At 26.1% G+C, this 22,238-nt stretch overlaps 2 protein-coding genes and 1 long non-coding RNA gene across 4 annotated transcripts; 1 reads left to right on the top strand and 2 right to left on the bottom strand.

Annotated features, from left to right (window-relative positions):
* Positions 1–536: 536 nt before the first annotated feature.
* Positions 537–2,266, bottom strand: LOC112600554 (vesicle transport through interaction with t-SNAREs homolog 1A). The gene is made up of 6 exons (XM_025347813.1): positions 1,885–2,266; positions 1,686–1,774; positions 1,545–1,603; positions 1,322–1,466; positions 1,031–1,233; positions 537–962 (listed from the first exon to the last, which is right to left on the bottom strand). Exons 1-6 carry the CDS (start codon positions 1,890–1,892, stop codon positions 813–815), a joined length of 654 nt encoding a protein of 217 aa, XP_025203598.1. The 5' UTR covers positions 1,893–2,266; the 3' UTR covers positions 537–812.
* A 9,295-nt stretch (positions 2,267–11,561) lies between these two features.
* On the bottom strand, positions 11,562–15,861 carry LOC112600618. 2 transcript variants are annotated; one of them, XR_003115009.1, is made up of 5 exons: positions 15,745–15,861; positions 12,663–12,758; positions 12,032–12,176; positions 11,790–11,949; positions 11,562–11,688 (listed from the first exon to the last, which is right to left on the bottom strand). It is a non-coding gene; the product is annotated as an uncharacterized LOC112600618 (long non-coding RNA). The 2 variants fall into 2 exon arrangements; XR_003115010.1 differs by having other exon boundaries at positions 11,794–11,949.
* A 103-nt stretch (positions 15,862–15,964) lies between these two features.
* On the top strand, positions 15,965–20,867 carry LOC112600617 (neutral and basic amino acid transport protein rBAT-like). The gene is made up of 10 exons (XM_025347894.1): positions 15,965–16,086; positions 16,203–16,566; positions 17,650–17,817; positions 17,895–18,052; positions 18,121–18,246; positions 18,310–18,524; positions 18,991–19,147; positions 19,207–19,451; positions 19,524–19,673; positions 20,704–20,867. The coding sequence occupies exons 2-10, from the start codon at positions 16,209–16,211 to the stop codon at positions 20,765–20,767; spliced, it is 1,641 nt and encodes a 546-aa protein (XP_025203679.1). The 5' UTR covers positions 15,965–16,086; positions 16,203–16,208; the 3' UTR covers positions 20,768–20,867.
* Positions 20,868–22,238: the final 1,371 nt, after the last annotated feature.

The following is a 22,238-nucleotide window of genomic DNA, read 5'->3' as shown; positions in this document are numbered from 1 at the left end:
AATTCTCCAAAAAATATATTAGATTTTAGTTTACTATTGCAGAATAAAAAAAAAATAACTCAGTAAAAACTGATATCATTAATATATCCAGAAAAATTAATTTTAATAAGCAGGCAAAAAAAAAATATATAATTTGTTTATAAGCACATGAATAAAATGTATTATGGAATGACTTAAGAAGACGCCACACTTACATGTGTTGTCGTTGTCTTACAAACAAACAAAAAATTTCATGTTCCCAATAATCATTGTTAATTATAAAATTAAAGTGAATGAATTGTACAATTAAAGGCAAGATTTTTAAGAATTTTATTGATATTTTAATAATTGTTAAGCAATTTAGAAACATTTTAAAACTATAACTGTTTGGTACATTTTAAAATAATCACAACTTGTTTTGAAATTAAAATATAAATAAAAGTTTCAGAGATGCTTTTAATAATAATCTAAATTAAAATTTTATATTTATTAATTCATTCTAATTTTAAAAGTAACACAGTAAAATTGATTATTATGAATGTAATATTAAATATTATGTTGGATATTTATAAGATGAAAACAATATATGTAGGCGTGGTGTTCTCTTAATGATTCGTAATTGTAGATGTTATCATATGAAATCTATTGAGTTCATAATACAGATTTTTATTTGTTTTACGAAAGTATTTAAATATTTTACGTTAATATAGGTAGTTGTTCAAAAATGACTGTTAAAAGTCTTTCAAATATAAATAATAACAATTACATTGTAAATTCAAAAAGGTAATAACAAAAAACTATAACAAGTTAACCCGTGAAATAGGAATTAATATTTAAAGGAATGTATGGTACAACGCAAAGACCAAGAGAAAACAAAATGCTGCCATGACACCAAAAAGTATGATTTTGTGTTGTCTGGAACGTACAATTATGGCATTTATCATTCGGGTACTTCTGCCCAGGTCTGCATTTGCATCTCTGAGCTGCAACAATATAAATCAGGTGTGAAAAATATAAGTATAAGCAAATGTAAAGTGATGAATTAAGTTACCCGATTAAAAGAATTATGCATAGTTTCTCGTTGACGATTTAAATCTGTAAGTATTTGTGAACCAATTTCTTCAGTCTCAACAGCAATACGATAAGTATTATCCAATTGTATTCCTGATTGGTTAAGACGTTCAGATGTATATAATAGCCTCTGTTTTTGTTCGGAAGTTATATCTTCACTTTCAGCAAAATGATTATCATCTTCTGTAATATTTAATTTAAGTAAAAAATTAGAATGAAGCTAAAACAAATTTTGCATAGTGCCTACCTATTTACTATGTAATAGGTATACCTAAATCAATGTTGACCGTACATTTTGCCCGGGCAAACTCCTTGGCTAATCTGTGCAGTTCAGCCCGGTAACTAGCTACTCGATTGTGCAGTTTGGCGCGTACAGACACGTCAGATTCTTTGACTGACAAGTCCATTTGTTCCAACTTGAAAAATATTGAATATAAGTAAAAATACCATAATAAAGGTGTATCATTGTTTATTTAAATGATATTTGTACTAACCAAATCATGTACCTCATCGAGGTTTCGTTCGATTTCTTTGATGTATTCATTTCTATCATCTAAGTATATCAAAAAAAATTATTATTAAAACACAAAACCCCACCTCTTTAAGTATTAGTGTTAGTTATTCTTATTACTCACTGCCAGCTATATGACCAAGTCTGCTGATTTTCGATGTGATCTCAGCACTGGTCACACCAAACTGCTGTTCGTAATCGGCTAATAATTTGCTGTAAAGTATAAAAAGTAGATATTTTGTAGAATAAAATTGCAGGTATCACGCTTTAAAAAAATAAATAATCTAACACGTCCATCAGTGCAGATTCATGGGTTTACTCACTTTTCCATCTGCAGGACATCAACAGATGTGGTTTAAATCAAGTTCATCACTGTCCAGTAATTCGAGGACACGAGAACGAGTGTAAGCAAATAAGAAATATTTCAGACAGAGACTTACAAATAAACCACTACAGCAGCAGGTGGTCGGGAGTTAAGTAAAACACAATTTAAAAACACTCAATAAATTGTGCTCGCTACAGCTAGAAATTGGAATGGTGTACGTCAGTGTTAAGACTTTATACACAGGCTAGGTACACTTAAATCACGGTCGTGGTGGTCGTAGATTCGTAGTTTGTAGTTTGTTGAGTTGTAATTTTTACTGTTCAAGTTGTTATTCAATATTGTACTTGGCATTTGCGAACTTTTCTTTATCACTTTGTAATCAATATAAAGTGACGTCACCAAACGGACCACGTCGTATCACAACAAAAAATAGAAGAGACAAAAATCAGCTGGTATGGCTATCGTGTCGTATGCGATCAACCCAAAATAGAGAATATGAATAATAATATATTAATAACATATTGTATATTAATATTAGTCAATATATATATATATATATGTGTGTGTGTGTGCATATAAACAAATATGGATATGAGCGATATGGCCAATGGCCATGTGGGTTGGTGGGAACTGGGAAGTCTGCTGAAGAATAGGTACGTGTAACCCACAGATGTGGATAAAATCGCAGAAGTTTAGGACTGTAGACATACGCTGCACACTTGACAAAAATACATCCTAGGCACCCACCTATGCTATAGCTTTAGGCACCTACTGTAAACTGAACATGGGTACATTGTTCAATTTAAAAGTAGGAACAACTCATAGTCTATACATAGTGTGCCCCCAGACGTCCCGCATTAGGGTGGATCGTGGATAGTCCCGATTTTTAGACCTACGTCTCAGCTCTTTTGGCTTTTGCCCCGCTTTCACGGAAATCGTTTCCAACGTTTAATATTATTGCATAGATATCTTATAAATTTTCTATAATTATGTGTTTAGGTACTCTGAAGTTAACGAGCAATATTAATATTAATTTGTTGTTTTATACATTCATTAATAATAAACTTATAAAAGTTTAAACGTTGTGTTATTTACATTTTACAAGAAAAAGTATTTTGAATATTTTTTAACTAATATCGTAGTAGAGTAAAATTTGTCTAAATGTATTCAACATTGGTAATAACTAATGTCTCACTTATAAAGTTATAAATAAAACAATAAATTTTAAAGCATAGTTATCCGAAAACTCTAGCGCCGTCATTGCTGCACTCGTCAGCCAGCTTGACCGGCCGCTAGAACTTTGGAAAAGTGACCAGTGTTCTATAATATACGACGTCTATACTTGCTGTATAATTATACATATATTGCATTCATTTGCCATCTCATATTTCCCCGCCTAGTTTATTGTGTTGTCCTGCCGATCAAATTTTTTCTCCTTTTTTAATTCAAGTTTTTCTTGTTAATTGTTTTCTCTAAGGCAAACTGTTTTTAGCTATTGATCCGTTTTTTTCCTCGAAATTGTTTGCATATTGTCTATTAAGCACTGTCATTGATATTTTTTCATTTTTTTTTTCACTATTATCAAACTTAGCCACGTTTTTTTTTCCAAAGGCCAATTTTAATTCATACTTTTTTTTGTTAAAAAATTAATGAGAATACAGTTTGAATCTACAAAAAATTATAGTTTTTTTTTTTATTTACATATTATCGAGTATATAAATCAATGATTACAATGTTAATGACTTATAAAATATCTAAATTATTTTTAAAGCTCGTAAATTACTAGTGAAGAAGATACAGCCAAAAAATAAGTCACATAGTTACCTAGTAGGTAGTTAATTAGAATTATCAAGAAGAACACTACTTACTGGTAAGAGGTAACTGAGAAGACTGTTTGAAAACCGACGTGAAAAAGATTCAATCTGATATACCTACCATGGAAATTAGTAGTTAGTAGTATAAAATAATGGATGTTGACTCTGCATTATAAAGAAATAGAAAAAATGGTCTCAGTAATCGAGAGAAAAAAACTTATGTTTTAATACACTTGCGCTTCGCATAATCGCATATTACACTGAACTAATCCTGTTATTAATGTATTTTGTTGAAATATAACTCATTTTCTATAGATTTAAAATATTGACTCTACTACACCGATATTTATCACCAGTTTTTCAACATTGGAATGTCGAGATAATGCCGTGGCAGATAAGGGAGAACATCAGCAGCATTAATATGAAAAAATAACCTGAAACGTCCTTAACATATACACCATATGGTGATGTATTACTGTATTAGTATTACTATTATAGCAATACTCCGTCAAAGACAGATTATTTACCTTCGATTTCCTGCACTGTGTACATTTTATTATATGAAGGGTTATATACGAGTGTATTTTCACCACGATTTTGCACTTCCAAAGCGGCGATCGATGGGACGTCATATAAATTATTTTTGCTTGATATATTATTTACGAAAAACCAATGGCGGCTCGTGCTTAGGTGTGCAAGTGTGCGTACACCACATAAATTAATACAGATAAAATAGTAAAAATGGATTTTTTACACAATTTTTATACAATTGAAGTTTAACTATAATAATTTATTATATATTATTGTATTACTTAAAAAAAAAAATAAAAATATGTTCACTTAAATTATACTCAAAAATATTACTCCTACAATTTATTGAAGTTATGTAATAAATACATATAATTTGGTGTGCAGCTCAGTCAGAACACCGTTTGTGGTTTATCTGTGTAAATTTGTTAGACGGAGGGTTGACGAAAATGAATGGGACCGTGGTATATGTAGCGATCCACAGTAGCCACAGCGTTCCATATCGATTATTAATTTATAGGGAAAAAACTTGAATTTGTGAGTAAAATTTTTAATTTTTTTTTTTCCGTTAATTAATACAATTTATAATAGATAACAATTTACGCATATTATTAGGTATTATATTCGTAGGTATATAAATTATTTTTTTTAAAACCTTGTATAAACCTTCAACGTCACCTTAACCTATTTTTTAACTGGTACGATAATTGGAGAGTTATAGTAAATCAATCTAAATCACTACACACTACCTTTAATCTTTGCCTTGATCCCTGCCTTAAAGTTTCTTTAGCTGACATACCTATACCTTCATCTCAATCTGTTAAGTATCTAGGACTAACCATTGATCGTCGCCTCACCTGGGCGCAAAATGTAAGGGGAAAAAAACTCGCCTTAAATGTACGTATCCGGTTGCTCAAAACATTATTAACTAATAAACATAGGTACTAAATAAAATATCAAATTGCTTACTTACAAATCCTTAATTAAGCCTATGTGGACATATGGTTTTCAACTATGGAGTAATACCAAAAAATCCAATCTCAACAAAATAAAATCCTACGCTCTATCACCAATGCCCCCCCCCTTATATCTCTAATTTTACTCTCCACTCAGACTTAAAAATAAAAACTATACATGAAGACGCTAAAACGTATTATGAACGTTTTTTCAACAAACTGTCTGATCACTCAAATCCTCTTATATCCGGTCTAGCCACTCAAACAATTCCTAGAAACTCTCAACGGCGTTTAAAAAGAAATTGGTGCAGAAATCTTTTAATGAATAGCGAAAAAAAAATTGATAATAATAATTAAAAAATATATATAGTTACACATATATTTAAGCAAAAGGAAGTGCGATCATTGGATGGTTTCTTCCCTCACCCTATTCATGTTTTTTAATATAATGCAGCACATATTCTTATTATACCTTTGGGTATAGATTGTTTATTCTCTAATTAAAAATAAAAAAAAAAAACAAAACAAAACAACCTTGTATAAATATTTCAATACATATCAACATATTCTACTTGAATATTAGTTGAAAATTACCTAACCTAATCACAAGACTAATTGCCATCCAGGCGTTTCAAGACCAGACAATAGTATTTTTGTTATGATACCCACATGCAATACCAGGAACCGTGCGGCGATCCGTTTCGGTGTACTTCTTTTAAGCCTTTGAATCTTCAAAGAGCTGAATTACCGTTGGCCATCACAGACTCCGTAACATTTCAATCGTGTATTCTCGTCGTCATCACCACCTACATTGCGTACACCATGCACCTAAATATCCTTTTGCAGTCCCTCGCCGTCGAAAAGCGCAGATAAAATGATCTCGAGCAGGAATGATGATTCTCATACTGTAGGGCGTGAACGCGTTTATTAAACAATATTAATTGAATATTTTTGTGATCTACCAAATTTGGTATTGTGTACAATACCAAAATAACAAGCAAATAGATGTCAGAAGCGATAGACAGGGTTCAATTTAATATTAATATGTACTCGTGTCTCGTATACGTATATTGTATTAAGTGCAAATAAAAGCATGATCGATTTGCACCGTACGCTGCGCTCATTGTACCTACCTATCTACCTATCAATCACAGTACCTATACGTTGTTTATAGACAGAGTTATGACGAGGTAAAATGTAATTATCAACTACACAGAATACTGTAGCTATGTAGGTGAAAATATTATTTTTGTTTACATTAACGCCTTGTTTATACATACGATAAGTTTGCATAAAGTATTTAAAACCTTACACTATTCATTTATCTTTTGTTTTACACTATACACCCCATTTCTTCATTTTATTTAATATTTACACCGAATATTAATGTAGCGCATATCCTAAGGCCTAAATTAAGATGTTAAATATTTTACAATTATATGTTTAATTAAAATTTTGGTTAGACTATACGATAAAAAAAACCTCAATAAAACTTTGTAGTTATCAAGAGCTACAATCCAAACGAACCTTAAGAATAAGATGTCTAGATTAAACGAAATACCAACTCCATTATTATTATATACATTATAAGCCTATCATAAAATGAAGCATTCATGCATAACAATGATGGTGATTTTAGATTTATGAATTTTTTAGAAGCGGAGTTTGTATTATTTTAATTCTAGATATCTTAGTTTATCCTGGATCATAACAGCGATTCTTGCTGATAACAAATTTATATCAAGATTTATCATTATAAAATAATAAAACAAATAAATATAGTAAAATATTTAATACTTATATCTGGGGTATGGACAATGATAAAAATGAGGTGTGTATATAAAATATAAATACAAATAATTAATCAAATATTGTTATAGCAAATATCAAGTGTTTTCCGGCGTTTAGAATAGATATAAGCACAGCATTACTGCAGCCTATATATTATTATAATTACATTTCAACTCATCACAACATAGCCCATAGTCCAATCAGCGAATGTTATTGTGCCCAAACCCGTAATGAATACATTAAATCAATTGTTCAGCACTTGATTGATGACAACTACCGGAAAATCGACGATATTGAGCCGGACTCTGGAGACAATGAAAATCACAAAAAGGTATTATAATTGTGGGGCGGCGAACGATGCAAAACATACTTTTAGAATTTTTGTTAAAATTGAGTTAGACATTAAACAATTTGTTTAAAATGGTAATGAATCGGTTGGCGTCATCAGATTAAGACACAACGTACTATTTCTCATTTAAATACCAATATTAAAATAGTCGGTTAGGTTAGGCTAATATACCTACTACTTGGGCATTGCATAATATAAATATTGTCAAAATGAAATATTTACTGTTTGAAGGAAAACGTAATATTTGTTGTAGGTACTGTAATAAAAGTTTTTAAAAAATGTGATCAAAACATACTAATTACATCAATTTTTCCAAATCGTACTATATTCATCGTGATGGAAAATGCGTATTATGCTTATGTAAATGATATTGGAAGAAAAATGTATACATGCGTAGACTTATTGTACTATTTACAAAAATTACTGAGTCTTAAAGTTTTTTTTTTTGTTGTTACATTTTATTAAACTAGATAATTTTAATATATTATGGTAAGGGTTTTCTGATAATCATATTATTGAATTGCCAACACAAATTTTATACACAAAAAAAAAAAATCGTTTATAATTTGATACTTTAATTTATTATTATGCCAGCTAAAACTTTGTGATAAGTTTTAAACAATGAAATTAAATCGTGATTTTAAATGTATTAATTAATAACATTAATATTTATTAATTAATCAATGAATTGTCGTAACTTTTACTAGTTACTTCTTTTAAAATTGATTTACATCTAATTAATTTATATTTTTTTAAAATTTAACTATATCGAAGAGAATTGAGTTTATAATAGACAGAGCGAAAAACAAGATAAGTATCTATAACCTACAGCCAGTAAAATAGTATTCAATTCATAAAAAATAACATGTCAGTAATTTAAATCTTTTACATACCACCAATTTTATAATAAAATTATCAATTGATATTTTATTATTTTTATGACTATTAGGAATATCCTCAGGTAATTTATGCTGAGCAGCAGAGTATCATAATTATTAATAATATTGAAAGAAACAAGGTAACATGTTTTTATAATAATTGTATTTTCTGACCTATTAATTTATAGATATTATATGTACATAATATCTAGAATAGTAATAGTAATCTATATTGCTGTTTTAATCGCATTGTATTAATTACTAATTATTAAATTATAGTTATCAAAAGATTTTAATCATGGACCACTGACATTAAGTTTTCTAAAACATATAGAAATTCTGAATCACTTGTTTCTAAAGATTAATCGTATACACTGTACTGCACAATAGCTACAGGTTTCAGATATCAGTATTAACTTTTTAATAGTTACCTACTTTATTTTATCTTATAATTCATTAATTATTTACATAATAACAGTAAATTTAAGTTAACATTTATTTATAAGATTTTAATTCAGTAATATTTTTTATCATTATTTTTATTAATAATCTGCAGTTAGATATGTAAACTATTTAAATACAAAAATATTTTTGTTGGATATAAAACTATAAATTATTTTTCCAAAAACATTATTTATACTGTTTAAAAAATAACTATTTTTACAAAGGAATAATTTATTTTAAAAATATGGTAAGTACCTTGTATTTTATTGAAATAAATGTTGAAGTCTTACTAATTTTATCATATTATATTATACTAAATAATAAATATACCTTGTTATTTACTAGTCAATAAACCACAAGAATGCAATTAATACATACTAAAGTAAAAGTTTGAATACTTGTCAATATAATACAAATTAATACATTATTATTAATAATTAATATTATTATATTACATATTATAATATTTTTAATTAAATTTGTTTGATTTTAATGTCTAATATTCCTTATGTTTTGTAGGATGTAGATAACTACTGAAATGATCGATTTGTTAGTAAATTAAAAATTATTTATTAACTGTAGAAAACGAAGTAGTTAATATTTAAAAAAAATTAAAACCTATATTATATTATATACAGTAAAATAAAATTCACTTTTTTTTTTATTAAACGTTTTGTTATGGTTACTCATACACATTTATTAAAATTCTAAACAATATTAGATTTAACGGACTTAATATCATATCATACATAATAATATATTAATTAATATATTATTATAGATAATATTATTCAATAAACCAATCAAAAACTAACCATGTAAAGATACCAAAGCAAAATGTTGCTAAGAATTTATTGACATTTTTGGCTAGTCCTGGAGATTACATAATTTTATGAAGATCATCTTCAGAAATAGTGATGAAGTTGAAAAAGAAGAGCTAAAAAATGTGTACAATGAAGAAATTGAACATATCATTTTTTATTTTAGTGTTTAATTCATACATAATAATATAATATATACATCACTTGGCATATACCTACAGTGCAGTCTTCCGCGGAATCAATAAAAAAAAAAAAAAAATGTCATAATATGTACAATGTACATGTGTATCGTTTATTTTTTATATATTATAAAATTAAAAAAAAATTCATTATGTTATATGAATGCTTAAATAAAAATAAAACATGCTTTAATTTAATTTTCTTTAAATATTATTTAAAATTACATGATTTAATTTTTTTAATAATACATTTATATGTAATTATTGAATTTTGATTTTAATTTTAATTATGCGAATTATCCGCGGAATTCGCTTATTCATGGATGCCAAGCCGCCCTATTCTGTGAATAATCGAGAATACACTGTAATATATTTCTATTTGTATAGTGGGCTAGCAGGTTAAGTGTTTCAACATAATTTATTTTTTTAAATGTTAACTATATTTTAACTTGTTCAAGAGGGTGTTTCTCTTAAGTATTTTATTTACCCTCTTTTTTCTTGAAATTGAACATTTTAAGTATTAAAAACTTAATATTTTTATGTTATCTCTATTTTACTTATTCAAGTCCGAAAGTGTTCCTCTTTAATATTTTATCTATTTTGTTTTTACTTATTAAAAGTTAGTGTAAACGTGTCCTATTAAAATATATTATATAATATGTATTCCTTTACTTTATCTAATTAATAGATACTACTTGTTTCCTGTGGTTTATATTTTCATAATTTAAAAAATGTTAATTTAATGAGTGTTTGTAAAGTGTGAGATTACGTCTTTCAGATCTAGTTGATCAACTTTTTTTGAAAATACTACAATCTGTACAAATATACAATAAGTAATAATTATGCGGGAGAAAAAAAAAAACTAAAAATGAAAAATAGCATGATAGGAAATCTCATATTAGAAACACCAAGGTCCAAATGGCTTTAAATTTACAGTTTAAACATTTTTTAAATTACGGCACCAGCTCCACTTGAGTTGTCTGGTCGAGTTTCTGGGTAATGCGGGTATAAGCTAGATCCCTCATGAGTGATGAGCTATTTGGAGTTGGATTAGAGTTTTACGTGGAAGCGTTTGTAATATATAAAAGCAGTTTCGTCAGCTGAGTGGATCTTAAAGTCAGAGTTTATTGAATTATAAGAGAGATACTCGTGTATCAGGGTGCTCCAATAATTATTATGCGACAGCAGATATTCCAAAAGACTTGGATAGTCCTTTTATTTATTTATTTATCGCATAAATTATACAGAAGTTGTTGGAATAGTATTTATGATTGAAATGATTAAGGCTTGTTTCATGTGAATGTGTTTTGTAAACGTATATTATAATTTAGATTTTAGTTAAGTTAATTATTATCAAGTGTATATATGTATGTGTGTATGTATGTGTGTGCCTAATGATCGGTGATAAATCAAATATTTTGATATTTCATCTTTTGATCGTCATTATTTTGCTGACTATTTGTAATAAAATAAATTATCATCATCATTTGCATAATCCTTATCCGTACGCTTGGTAAGTGGGGTAAATGTTCTATCTAATGGTTTTTACCTATATCTATACCTTCCTAATACAATTCCATCAATTTGTGTAAGACTAAAACAACTCCACATTGCATATTATGATATGTTTTTTTTCCATCAAAGCTGAAAATAACTGTTCCACTATCTGGTTTAAATCCAAAGATATAGAAAAATCGCTTAGCTGATGTCTTAAACGATCTATTCTTGAACAAGTTTTTAACGTTAGGTCTATCATAGACCATAGGTTACTTTTAGTTTTAAATGAAATTTAAACGGGTTTTTTTCTGATGATAATTTTAATACTTTAACTAAATCAGATTTAATTGACGCAAAAAAAAATAAATTCTAGTTTTGATATTATTTATGTTTTTTGCAAAATAATGAACAGCTAGGTAGTCTATTAAAGGCCGAAATGATTTCGACAAACTTTGGTGTGTTTACCATAACCAAATGCCTCTATTTGAATTTCTAGTTGTTTTAATGTTATCAGCGCGAAAATGTTTGATACCTACGTGAAAGATCTATAGATAAAAAATAAAATTAATGTCATACTTATAATATTAAAGTAAAATGTATCTTATATAAAAATCTTTGAATTAAAAAATAAAAATAGTTCACTTACGTACATAATATTAAAAAAAATCTTCAGAGCATATTTTATCATCGTTATTCTTAACGCCGTTTAACGTAACTACGTCTTGTGCCTTTGATATAAGTACATTTTGGCACTGGTTTGAGGGCCTTACTTGCGCGTCTGATACAACAAATATTTGCGGAGTAGTCTTTAAAAGTTAATTAAATAATTAAAAAATACGTGTATCAATTGTAAAATTATAATATTATGTTTATGTACATTAAACATACCATAATCGTTTCGCATATGCTTGCTTAAATGAGCTTTATTGTTGTGAATAGAATTACTAGCAGTGCACAGAAAACGAATCTCCTCAAGAGTATTTTCATGTTTTACCAGATTGTCCTTGTTTGTAAATGCAAATACGCACATTGCCTGCATTTAAGTATATCAAAAATAAATTTAAACGACATGATGAAAATGTATAACAAGTGTATCCTTGTTATAAATGCTATAATAAAAATATAAGTACTTTAAAATAAAGATTACAAAAAGTAAAAACGGAGCGGACGTGAAATGTATATGTGTACAACAAACAAGTATAACTTGACAATTGAGACAGACATTGATCAGCTGTTGACACTTGTTGGACCAGATGTCTGAATTTGATATATATTTTGGAGGTAATAACATTTTAAGTCATGTTTACTAAAATATTTGGATTTTTACCATGTCATATACATAATTCATGTAATATTTTCGATTATTTCGGGTAGGGAGTCATTTTTCGACCGATGGGTTGTTTCAATACATGACATTAACAATAAATACTATACACCGTCAACAGAAATGTTATGTACGTGTTACTTACGACAGACGATATTCAAGATCTACCCGAATGTTACAAGACATGATACTCACAAGTCACGATGGAAATTGTGTTGCCATTATCATTTCGTCCAGTATATACTACTTGCGTCCGAGATTATTATCAGTATTCAGTAGATGATTCAAGTCCTACCAAAAAAGGTTTAAAATTTTAAAATCATCATAGCCTATATGCGTCCAAGTGCAACTTTTTAGTTAGCTTAGTTGCGTCCCAGCATGAATAATACAAAATGATATAATCGTCAACTGTCAACTATAATTAAAATCAAATTAATTAAATACATTTTTAACTACAACATAACAAAAGTAATCGGAAAAATATTCTAAAATGTATTTTACAAGATTAAAGATGTTATATACATGTGTATAAATAATATAGTAATATAGAAAATTACTAATTACTTTACTTAAATAATTTTAGCTTAAATTTGAGTGAAATGTTTTTTATTTTAGATGTATAAAAGCTAATTTTTTTTTTCTGAGTATTTTTGTTTTTTATTTAAATAGAAAATGTTTTGGTATTTATTGTTCTGTAGTCTTTTTTGAGTATATTTATATTATTCATATCAACATATAAGTAAAAATTTGTAGTAATTTTAAAATATTTATAAATTTATTTATATTTGGATGACTTGAGTAAAAAATGAGTTAAATTTGAAATTAAATGCTTTACATGCAAAAATATCTATAAAATTACACTTAAATTTTTTCACTTTTTCACATATGGTATATACCTACCTTACATCATTTTAAAAATGTTTTATTTTTTATAGTTCATTTTTCCGTGTATAGGTAACTGAACTATTTTCGATTACATTAATAATAATAATACCATACCTATACTAATTACCTACTAAATATTAATAATTTAGCACAATAATACCAGATTGCATGAACAATCATTAAACATCTAATGAATCAATAAAGAGTTAATAGTCCTTTTAATATGATTCAGTGGCCCAAGACTAGCCCATTCAAATTTATTAAGCCATTAAATTAATCAATTTTTCATGCAACCCAGTATAAGTATTATTATACTACTTTAAATTGGATACATCCACATTACATATTTTATATAGTGAGATGTTTTGGTCTTTTGCTTGTAGTCATATGTATATATATATAGACTTCCTTATAATGCTATTATTATTTATTATGTATATATATATATTTATAAATATAAGCAAAGCGTTATTTAAGCGACTGTGGTAGTAGTATACCAATACACAAGAATATGAGTTACCTAATTATAGTAGTACTAATAAATTATAATAAAATGTTTGCCTCAAAACTTTAAATATTATTTAAATACTATAATATTATCTATATGTATAACATTTTATTTGTATATTAAAATACATACCTATTTCATTAATTATTTATTTAACTATATATAAGGTATTAACGATTACCTACATTTTCTTTTCAAAAGACAGTAATATTTTTAATTAACCCTATACATTCAGTACAGTTTAAGTATTAGGATTTATAGCTTGTTCTGGATTCTGAGTATATATGTATTTAGTGGGTCACGTCTACAACTAGGAAACATCGGTATAAACTCTGCTAGATACTTCGACTATTCTCATTTTGATTTCCTTAAGATTATTGTACACCACTTGTTCTGGACATTTTTGAAAAAGCTATGTGAATTTTATAAAATGTTTAAGATCAATTATCTATAATTTATGGATCAGATAAAACAAACATAGGTAGGTACGAATGGTACGATAATGTCTCTTATTAAAAAAAAAAAAAAAATAGAAACGCGCTTACAAAATCAAAGTTAATTTAGATATTATCATGGGTATAATTATTGCATTGACCAAATAAAAAATAGATTAAAAATGTAAAAACGTTTATAAAATAATTAAATGAATAATCTTCTCAAAAAAATATATATGAAAATATGAAATGTACATGAATCGTTGATACTCATATATGGTGCGTGTATGGCAAAACGATGAAACATTTACGGCTCATGACGGAGCGATAACAGACATTGTTAAATTAGGATTGAATCAAATAAAAATGAATAGGTAGGTACTGTAGTTAAAAGAAAAATAAATAAATAAGTTAATTAATGTGTGATAGACTGTTAGGTATCTACTGAGGTGTGCCATGGATTTCCCAACACTGCTCTCCGTATATGAAGAGGTAATAAATGTTAATTCTTCCCTCCTATAGTCAAGCTTCAAATATGCTAATGGTTTATACTCTGTCTATGATATACTCAATGGAAGACGTAAGCGCAAAAGTCGTATCGTACAAATGCGCCAAAATCGTAGGTGGCTAAGGTAAACTATTTAAATTTAGAATTACATATGTATATCGTTTAAACACTTCAAACGTTAAATCTTAATCGACAAATTTATTATATGATTATGATAGATTGTCACAGACAGTGTGTGAGCAGTTTTGTGTTACCTATACAACTAATTGTTACTACCTATTTCGTAAGCATTCGTTAAAATGAATTTTACAAAAACTATTACCTACTGATAAAGGTATTGCGTGAATTTTATGTAAAGATCAAAAATATAGATTTTTACGAGAAATGGCCAGCGGTAATGTGTTATTGAGGTGTACCTACTAAGAGAAATAATTGTAAAATGGAAGAAATTACCAGTATGGTGAAATAAATTGTATGGAATATGTAAAAAAATTGGATAAAAAAATTAACCAATTAATTAAAATTATATTTATTTGTATGTATATTATAGAAAATTTTTTATAAAATTGAAATATCAAACGATACCTTTGGTGCTTATGTCATACAACCGTTATACTTTGTACAAGTAATAGTGTCTACTGCCTACCTACTTATAGCATTGATTATAGAATATTCTATAATCAATGCTTATAGTAAATAATTCAATGCACTATGATGATTCCGGATTATTATATGGGAACTGGGAAGATCGACCTACCAAATTAAAAATCGTAATATGGTACCTATATCTACTACCTATTGACAAATTGAAAAAAAATTAATACTTTAAAAAAAGTAAAATTTGCTTATTTTTTGATTTATCCAGTCTAAAATGAATTGAGTACGACATATTTTAAATCAAATAATATTATTGTTTAATTATTATTTTTTAACAAATATAACCTTGCTTGATGAGATCGACTGTGGCCTATGTTATTAATAGGTAGGTATATTTAAATTGTTGTAGTCTCCACTTCCATTAGTCTGACTGAGAGCAGTGTTCATCCGTTTATCAGCGTTATCACATTATCTCCACGACTCACTGTGATAAGAATAATACATTGCGTCTTGCGAATTGCGATCAATATAATATTATTACATGGTACATACTATATATTAAGTACTTACTTAATAGATGATCTCAGCTGAGGTTGTTCGACGCTCGTGGTCTCTCTTTTCGGTCTATTCTCTCATTAAAAGTGATTGTTTTTTTTTTTGGTCCTTCGTCTGAAGACAATCATTCACGTAAGTACTGGTTTTCATTAGTAAACTTGTATTTTATGTAAAGAAATTCACGTCAAATGATTCTGAAAATTTAATTTTTTAACCCTATTAATTTTTTTAAAATTTTTTTCCTAAAGTTTGTCATGTCGTTGGAAAAAGAAGATGGTGCTGTGGAAAAACTTATGGAGGAGGGAAAAAAGAAAGTGGATAATGATGGCGACAAGTATGATGAGCTAAACAAATTGGAGTTATCCGATCATGCAGAAACTGCATACGCAGGCATGGGTAAAGAAGAACTCATGAAGTATGCTAACAGTCCATTTTGGGTGCGACTAAGGTGGTTGTTGTTTGTTACATTTTGGCTTTCATGGTTTGCTATGATGTTTGGTGCACTATTCATCATATTCTTCACTCCTAAATGTTTCCCGTCTTCTAAACATGAATGGTATCAGAAAAGTCCAGTCTACATTATTAATGCATCTTCTCTTGCCAATGAAAGTAGTAAGTTGTCACTTTTAATCATTTTATGTAGCTTAAAATTAATAAAAAAAAATATAGAAAATTTTTTAAAACATTATATATTATTATTGTTCAATTAAAATTACTATACAAATAATAATAGAAGTTTTACTTTAATCAAATTGATAGACGTTTGTAATAAACTTATTCATTTTATCTCTAAAGTACTATTTATTTATACAGATAAATAAACATACACCCACATGAAAAATAAATCATTGACATTTATACTTGGGGTGTTAAGTTTACAGATTTATACTTAATAACTCAGTATTATTATTATTATTATTTTTTTTTTTTTATGAAATAATGTATATTTCTTTAACAACTTATAAAGTATCTATGTCATAAATTTAAGTTATTAACTAATAAATAGGCATTTATTATTTTCTGATGCAATTATCAGATTTATATGATGACATTTAAATGATTTTAGATCTCAGGATAATTGTATTTTTTATCAGTAAAGAAAATAACTTAAGCTGTCAGTAAAAAATTGAGTACCAGTGGATTTAAAACTATTTTAATATTATTATTTAAACAGTAAATGATCAACTGCATATGATTCAAGTAATCAAGATTTTTAAGTAATTAAATACAGGATTAATATTCCTATTGACAGTTTTAATAATGTAGATATTATATACACAATTGACAACAAAATGTTGTTTTATCTTCTTAATTATCACAAAATAATATTACAGAGTAAAATACCTTTAATAAAATGTATATTCATTATTTTAATTCATAGTTAGAACCTTTTGATCATACAACTATTCAATAATAATTTTAAATCAAAAACAACTTTAAAAGGACAAACAATTATGCTATTTAAAGTATTTATTGTTGTTTTGTATTTGTATATAATAGAATAAATAATTGAAAGTGTTTATCATTAATAATTTTAATTTTGCTTTATGTATGCATAAACAATGTACTATGTTTTAATATATTGCACATTTTATTTTTAATTGTTAACCATTATTTATTAAAAATATTATTTATGTTTAATATGTTATACTTATTTATTAGTAATTAGTAATAATAATTTAAATTATTTTTAAGATTTTGATGAGAAAATTGAATACCTGCAAAACTTGGGTGTTCAAAATGTAGTATTGACATCAGTGTTTCAAGCTGATGGAGATAAAGTTATAGATTTTAAGCAAGTAAATAGTTTTTTGGGAAATAATGTAACAATGAAAGATCTAATTAAAAATTTAAAAACTAAAGGTACCTATATTATTAATAATCTAATTTATCTGCTAAAATATAAAAATAAATATTTTGTTACTCTAACATTCTTTTAGGTATGAAAGTAATGTTGAAATTAGTTCCTAATCATTCTTCAAAGTTAAACGTGATGTTTGTACGATCAGTTCTAAAAGAAAAATATTACGACAATTATTACATTTGGAATCCTGGTAAAGATATGGGTGATGATAAACATTATCCTATTAACAATTGGGTTAGTAATTTTTAGTTTTTTAGTTTATTATTAAATATTGTATTAATTTTTCTTGTGAACCGTAATAGTTGAGTGTAACTGGAGAATCTGCCTGGAGTTGGGATGTAAATCGAAAAGAGTTTTATCTTCACAAGTTCTCTGCAGATGAGCCAGACTTTAATTTCCGCAATGAAGATGTTGTAAAATATTTTGAGGTATTTAATTTGTTTTTGTATTTTCAAAAACATTTTTAAATTTTGTATGATTAATTGTTTTAGGAAGTGTTTAAGTATTGGTTGGATATGGGAGTTGATGGATTGTACTTGGATAAAGTTCAATATTTGTTTGAGGATAAAAATTTAAAAAATGATACTGTTATTACACCAAATATGAACTTAAAGTATGATTCTCTTAATCATAAAGCCACATCTAACCTTCCAGAAACCAATGAGTTGTTATCACGTTGGGGTGATTTAATAAGAAATTATTCTGGGTGAGTCAAATTATATTAATTATTTAATAAATAGTTTAAGTTATTTTACTTTAACAAAAACAGCCAAAAGTTTGTAAAAAATTAAAAAGCAGCAAATATTTAATAAACTTGCAAACAAATACAATATAAAAAAATTTAACTTGATGAAAATATCTATTTACATATTTAAGAATAATTTATATTTTATGGTTATTAAATGGTATCTTAACTTTTAATTATATTATTTATAATCCAATAAAAACCAACATTTATAAGTAAATTATTAATTTATTATTATATTTTAATGACTTAATTTGAAACATTTATTATAATTGTTTTTATTTTTATCTTATCAAATAATAAATGTATGTTTTAAAATGATAATTATGAACAAATTATAATCTTAATATTTGGCAATTTTATATTAAAGAATATTATATTGATAAATTAATTCTTAAATAAATGAATTTGTTTGTTCAATTTTCAGAGTATTGATTGTAAGTGACCTTGATTCTAAGGATATTAAAGGAATAAATATGATTCATAGTTCTGTGCCTTTGACATCTAATTTTACTGGAGAACAATTACTTCATGCTATTTTATCTAAAACAACTATGCCATCTTCTTCATGGTCTTCTTGGGAAGTAAGTTAAAAATAATGTGTACTCTTAATTAAATAATGATGCATTTTTAATTTATGTAGTGGGTATGCACTGATAAACCAAATTGCTGGAAAAATGAAATGATTGATGCATTCAATATTCTTGGTTCATTGTTACCTGGTGTTCCATTTATTAATGCTGACCCTAAAATCTTTGAAAATAACAATATACCAAATATAACATTTATTCAAAGCACTCTAAAAGAATTACGGTCAATGCCTACGATTGAATTTGGTTCCTTTAATGCCAAACTATTAAATAATTATACAGTATTCGCTTTTGATAGGTAATCAAATTCATACATTAAAATATTATTTTTATTTTTAAGTTAGTTTTTAAATTATATTGTTTATTTTAGGGTAATGAGTGGTTCAGAAAGCCTTTTATTTGCCTGGAATTTAAGTCAAAATGTTACTGTTCTAAACTTAAATTCATTTGATGGAATTCCTGCAGAAGTAAATTTATCACTCTGTACTGAAACTGCCTGCTCCATACTTCCTTCTCCTAAGTAAGTTTTAGTTATTGTTTTATAAATTAAAGTAATTATATAATAAAGATAGTTGAAATAAATATTAGATATAATGACTTAAATCAAATATGACTAAAATAATTTGATTTATAGGTTCTTTTTAGAAATTGGATAGTTATTAGTTATATTTTATAGAATTTTCTCAACTCTAAAATTGATATAGACATAATAACTTTTTTATTATTATTTTATTTTACAGCTAGTTAACCTTAGTACTTGCTATACATTTATATTTATGGTTTATACTGTAAATACAAGTGTTATAAATCTCTTAATATGTTTATAAATTTAAAACTCAGACAGATTTCTTGTATTCTTTTATAATTTAAGTAATAAAAGTGAGATTTTATTTTAGTGTAGGCATTTGATCTTTTATGAAAGTGTTTTTTTTTTTAGTATATCAAAATAATCTTGAATAAGCAAGTATGGTTCAATTATGTTTTAAATGATAATGGATTTATTATTTTTAATTAACAGGAAAAATTAAATTATTGTATTTATGCTATGCTTATTCAAAAAAGGTATGTTTTAATAAATGTAAGGTTAGGTTATATATATTAATCTTATGCAATGAACTTTGTATTTATATACTAATATTATCTAAAAATGTATTCATCGATATATTGAAATACTTATAACTATTTATTTGATAAGAGTGGTTTCTAATAATTAGAGTAATTTATTTTAAATAATCATTGAGTTAATAACTAACAGACAATTGTTCTGTGAAAACTAATTTCTGATACTTCAATAATAAACCGATTAATGATTATATATTTCATTATAAAGAGGTCTGACGTTGTATTTTGATTAATTAGAAATATTTATGTAGCTATAAAAGCATTTTGTCAGGCAATTAAAAAAGAAGAAGATGTAAATACATTGAAATCTGAGCTTAATTTTATCAATTGCCTAACTAAAGTTTCTTACATTATTAAATTATATATTGTTTGATTATTAAAATAAATAAAGTATTTTTTTATTCAATGAAATTTATATTTTGTTTTAGTTCAAAAGTCAACAGCAATGAATTGAGGCTTGCTGGTGAATCTGCTGTGGTTTTGACTTTTTAAATGGTTAAATATGCCTAGCATATTAATAACATTTATTGAAACCAGTGAACAAAATCATTAATCTTTTGCTTAAGTATTAATATTAATAATAATAACTTATTATTTAATTAAATTTTATCTCACTAGTTATTATTTATCCCTCTACTCATAAAATTATCAATTATCTTGTAGTACCTAATGAAAAATCTTACTACTTGAATACTTGATGATACCTTTGTAACAATATTATCATTACTGACATTAAAATAATTTGAATATAATATATTGTTTTTATTTTTTTGTACCACTATATATTATAATAACCATATAGTATATCAAATTCAATCTAACAGAATAATTTTACATTTTTAAGGGAGTGTAAAAGACAATGATTGAACTAAATTAATAAACATTTCTGTTTTCTGTTAATGTTACAATAATTCTCGAAATGTTAATTATTTTTGTGTTTACTATTAATTCCATTACTTATTAGCTATTCCTATTTTAATTAACCATTAAATCATAGTATCAAAATACAGCATTTCTAGTGTAGTCATGTATTTTATGATTTTGAAATAGAATTTTAAAACGGATAATTTTCTTATATCATAGATGCTATCAAAGTACAATTAATAAAATTGTATAATTTATTATAAAAATGAAATTATAGCAGACTAGAACTAAGAAAACTTTTTGTTTCCTAATTTGTGCTATATTATCTTTAAAAAGTATTTAAACATTTTTTAAATACATCTATGGACACTATTGTAAAGAAAATTTACAATAGAAAAATTGAACTTCGTAAGTGGTTTCTGGTAGTAAATTTGAAATAATTGGTACTAAAGGAGTTTAAAAGTAAAATAATTACAATAAACTAAATTTTATTAATTAATAAGAATATTTGAAAAATTATAATGGAAATTTTATTTACTATAACAATATCATCATAAAAATTTGCATTTTGTTAAAATTATGATAATTTGCTTATTATTTTAGTTGAATATTTTCAATTTTAATAACTAAAAACGAAAAAACTGAATTTAATGTTTTTCTTACTTATTAGTGGTTTTTATCACAATAAAAAAATCTGAAGTTTAAAAGTGTTTTTTTTATTTTTTTTTGACATTTTAATTTTAAATATTTGATAAAATTAGACACTTACATGAAAAATATGATTTTAGTTGTTTTGTTGTTATAATTCAAAAAACATTATTTGTACTTTGTAGGGACTTGTTATTTTTCACCTTTAAATATTAATATATCCACTATTAATAGAGGGGTCATTGTTTGTGAGCTATGCAAAATGTGTGAATTATAAATTTATAATTTTTCAAGTAAGTAAAGTTGGGATTTATTTTATTTTTGTGTTAAATTTATAAATAATAGGTTATATTTAGTTTATTTACCAATTACGTATTTTGTAAGCATCATCTATTTCAAAAATGTTAGGTTCATTTTAATTAAATTTATAAAAGTTTGTTAAATTGTTTAT

The sequence above is a fragment of the Melanaphis sacchari genome, unplaced genomic scaffold, assembly GCF_002803265.2.
Source record: "Melanaphis sacchari strain LSU unplaced genomic scaffold, SCAv2.0 Contig65_pilon_pilon, whole genome shotgun sequence".
NCBI classification, from domain to species: Eukaryota; Metazoa; Arthropoda; class Insecta; order Hemiptera; family Aphididae; genus Melanaphis; species Melanaphis sacchari.
This window is presented reverse-complemented; position numbering and strand designations above follow the sequence as displayed.

What these genes read in the sequence shown, in the direction of transcription:
- LOC112600554 (XM_025347813.1), bottom strand. An exon ending in ACTTGGTCATATAGCTGGCA is followed by an intron (nt 1,604 to 1,685) that starts GTGAGTAATAAG and finishes TGATATACTTAG; the next exon opens with ATGATAGAAATGAATACATC. An exon ending in TGCATAATTCTTTTAATCGG is followed by an intron (nt 963 to 1,030) that starts GTAACTTAATTC and finishes ATATTGTTGCAG; the next exon opens with CTCAGAGATGCAAATGCAGA.
- LOC112600617 (XM_025347894.1), top strand. Translation starts at nt 16,209, where the DNA reads ATGTCGTTGGAAAAAGAAGATGGTGCTGTGGAAAAACTTATGGAGGAG. An exon ending in ACAGTATTCGCTTTTGATAG is followed by an intron (nt 19,452 to 19,523) that starts GTAATCAAATTC and finishes TGTTTATTTTAG; the next exon opens with GGTAATGAGTGGTTCAGAAA. An exon ending in TCCATACTTCCTTCTCCTAA is followed by an intron (nt 19,674 to 20,703) that starts GTAAGTTTTAGT and finishes ATTTTGTTTTAG; the next exon opens with TTCAAAAGTCAACAGCAATG.